The sequence below is a fragment of the Egretta garzetta genome, unplaced genomic scaffold (assembly GCF_000687185.1).
Source record: "Egretta garzetta isolate BGI_Z169 unplaced genomic scaffold, ASM68718v1 scaffold539, whole genome shotgun sequence".
Taxonomy (NCBI): domain Eukaryota; kingdom Metazoa; phylum Chordata; class Aves; order Pelecaniformes; family Ardeidae; genus Egretta; species Egretta garzetta.
In genome coordinates this window covers 1,256,946-1,258,802 of record NW_009260760.1, presented here as the reverse complement: position 1 = coordinate 1,258,802, position 1,857 = coordinate 1,256,946, and the positions used below count along the sequence as shown (strand labels likewise).

General features: G+C 38.4%; 1 protein-coding gene across 3 annotated transcripts in view; it reads right to left on the bottom strand.

Moving 5' to 3' along the window:
- Window positions 1-1,698: 1,698 nt before the first annotated feature.
- The window catches only part of ZNF385B (zinc finger protein 385B), a 138,868-nt gene continuing 138,709 nt past the window's right edge, over window positions 1,699-1,857 (bottom strand). For all 3 annotated transcript variants that reach the window (XM_035901441.1, XM_035901442.1, XM_009646025.1), the window contains one exon: window positions 1,699-1,844. In XM_035901441.1, the coding sequence (XP_035757334.1) occupies window positions 1,699-1,844 (146 nt within the window). The remainder of the gene's footprint in view (window positions 1,845-1,857) is intronic.

The window sequence follows — 1,857 nt, the reverse complement described above, 5'->3', positions numbered from 1 at the left end:
TCAAAGGTGCCCCCTTACACCTGCCTTCAAAAGCCTGCTGCATCAAGCAGCTGCCTGCTTTGCTCACGCGTCAGAGCAAGTCCTGGCTCCGAAGTGACCTGCTTCCAGTCTCAGGTATGCCCAGGCTGGTTTTAAAGTTAATCCTTAATCTCCATCAGAGATGGCATAACCGGGTTGTAGCATTTTGGTGGTGCAATAATAAAACCATAATCACCCACCTGGCTCTACTGCTTCTTCCTCTGAATCTCCGATGTGGTGAATGTTTACAGTCTCACTGCAAAAAAGCCCCAGTAAAGGCTGTAACAGGATGTAGCAAGGAAGATGTTAAAACACAAGGGAAGTAAACACAGGTTCAGTAATTGTACTTTATTGCAACTCTAATGCTTTGCCTGCTCCCAAAGACTCCTTTAGCTAAATTTGTTTGTTCCAGGCCTTTTTTCCTATACCAATAAACACAAGAAGCATGCATATTTTTCTTATTATTTTATTGAAAAGGTACATTTAAAAAAATACACGGACATTTTACTATTATGGATTGCAGATAAAGATGCTCTAAAAGTTAATTCTATTTTTTTTTCCTTTCTTCCACCTGTTGTCCCCATTATCACATAACGACTTCAGTCAAGTACTGCATATTGATATCACCTTTATAAAAGGGTTGGGGAGGTAAGAAGATAGGTGGGGCATTACTGCGATATATTCAGTAAACAGAGAATACGGTCAATTATAAATATTTTATGTTCTGTACATTATTGCATTAGGGAGCCACAATGTTATGCAGCATCGTTACAAAGGAAACTAGTTAGAAATGAAGAAAAAGGATATTTACGTACAAATACATGGATCCATTGTTGCCATGAACAATGCATGTGAGCTGTGGTAATGTGCAATTGAAAAGCTTTTTTTTCTCTTTAAACATTGCTTAGCAACACCAGTGAAGAAACAACAAAAATAAGTTAAATGAAAGTAGCAAACAAGTAGTAATCTTAACTATATGTTATATGGCTTTCTATTTTTAATTTCTCTAAATAAAGTGTGACACAAAAGAAATAATTAAAAGCTTCAGCGCTGCATTGCTTTCAAACGTTTGCACAGAAACTAAAAATATTAAGATCAGACGTGATACATCTTTAGTACTACACAAGATACACCAGTACTGGGGCCTAGGACAGTACACAATCCCTGTCAACAAGAGCACACTGAAAAAAAAAAAGGACGCCATTCATTTTTGAGATGTTATCCACAATCAAGCATTTGTTTCATCTACCTTTTTTTCCACGTTAGGTTATACCCCATTGGTTTTCAGAGAAGTATTTACATAAGTGTGAGCAAGGAAGACCCTAGTTTTCAAGTCTGTCAGGAAAATATTTTACGTTCCTTGATTGCAAGGTGCATCAATACACATTGAAAAAAAAAAAAAGCATGAATCTTTAATGGTATACATTTTATGAGAATTAAGGTTTTAGTAAATCATTCTCTATTTGGATTAAAAAAAGAAGAGACAGAGAGAGACTGAGAAAGAGTTATCTAAACTCCAAAATGCAGTACCCTCAATGATGAATTTTATGGTGTGGGTGGTTGAGGTGTCATGCTGGATGGCATTTCAAAAGAGAAGGACATTTTAAAATCTCGACCCTTTTCCTGCTTTTCTTTTACCCTTTCTACAGGCCATAATTATCTCTTTTTCACATCAATAAATTAGTATGGTGCAAAAAGTATGGAGGCAGGTGTTGCGCGGATGGGACCGTGGCCTGGCCTGAGGAGAGCTGGTGGTATTGCAGGTGCCTGGAACAAGGACGCAGAGGGACGGGGAGGAAGGGACAGAGCCGACGATACAGCTGCAGGCGCAGGCAGGGG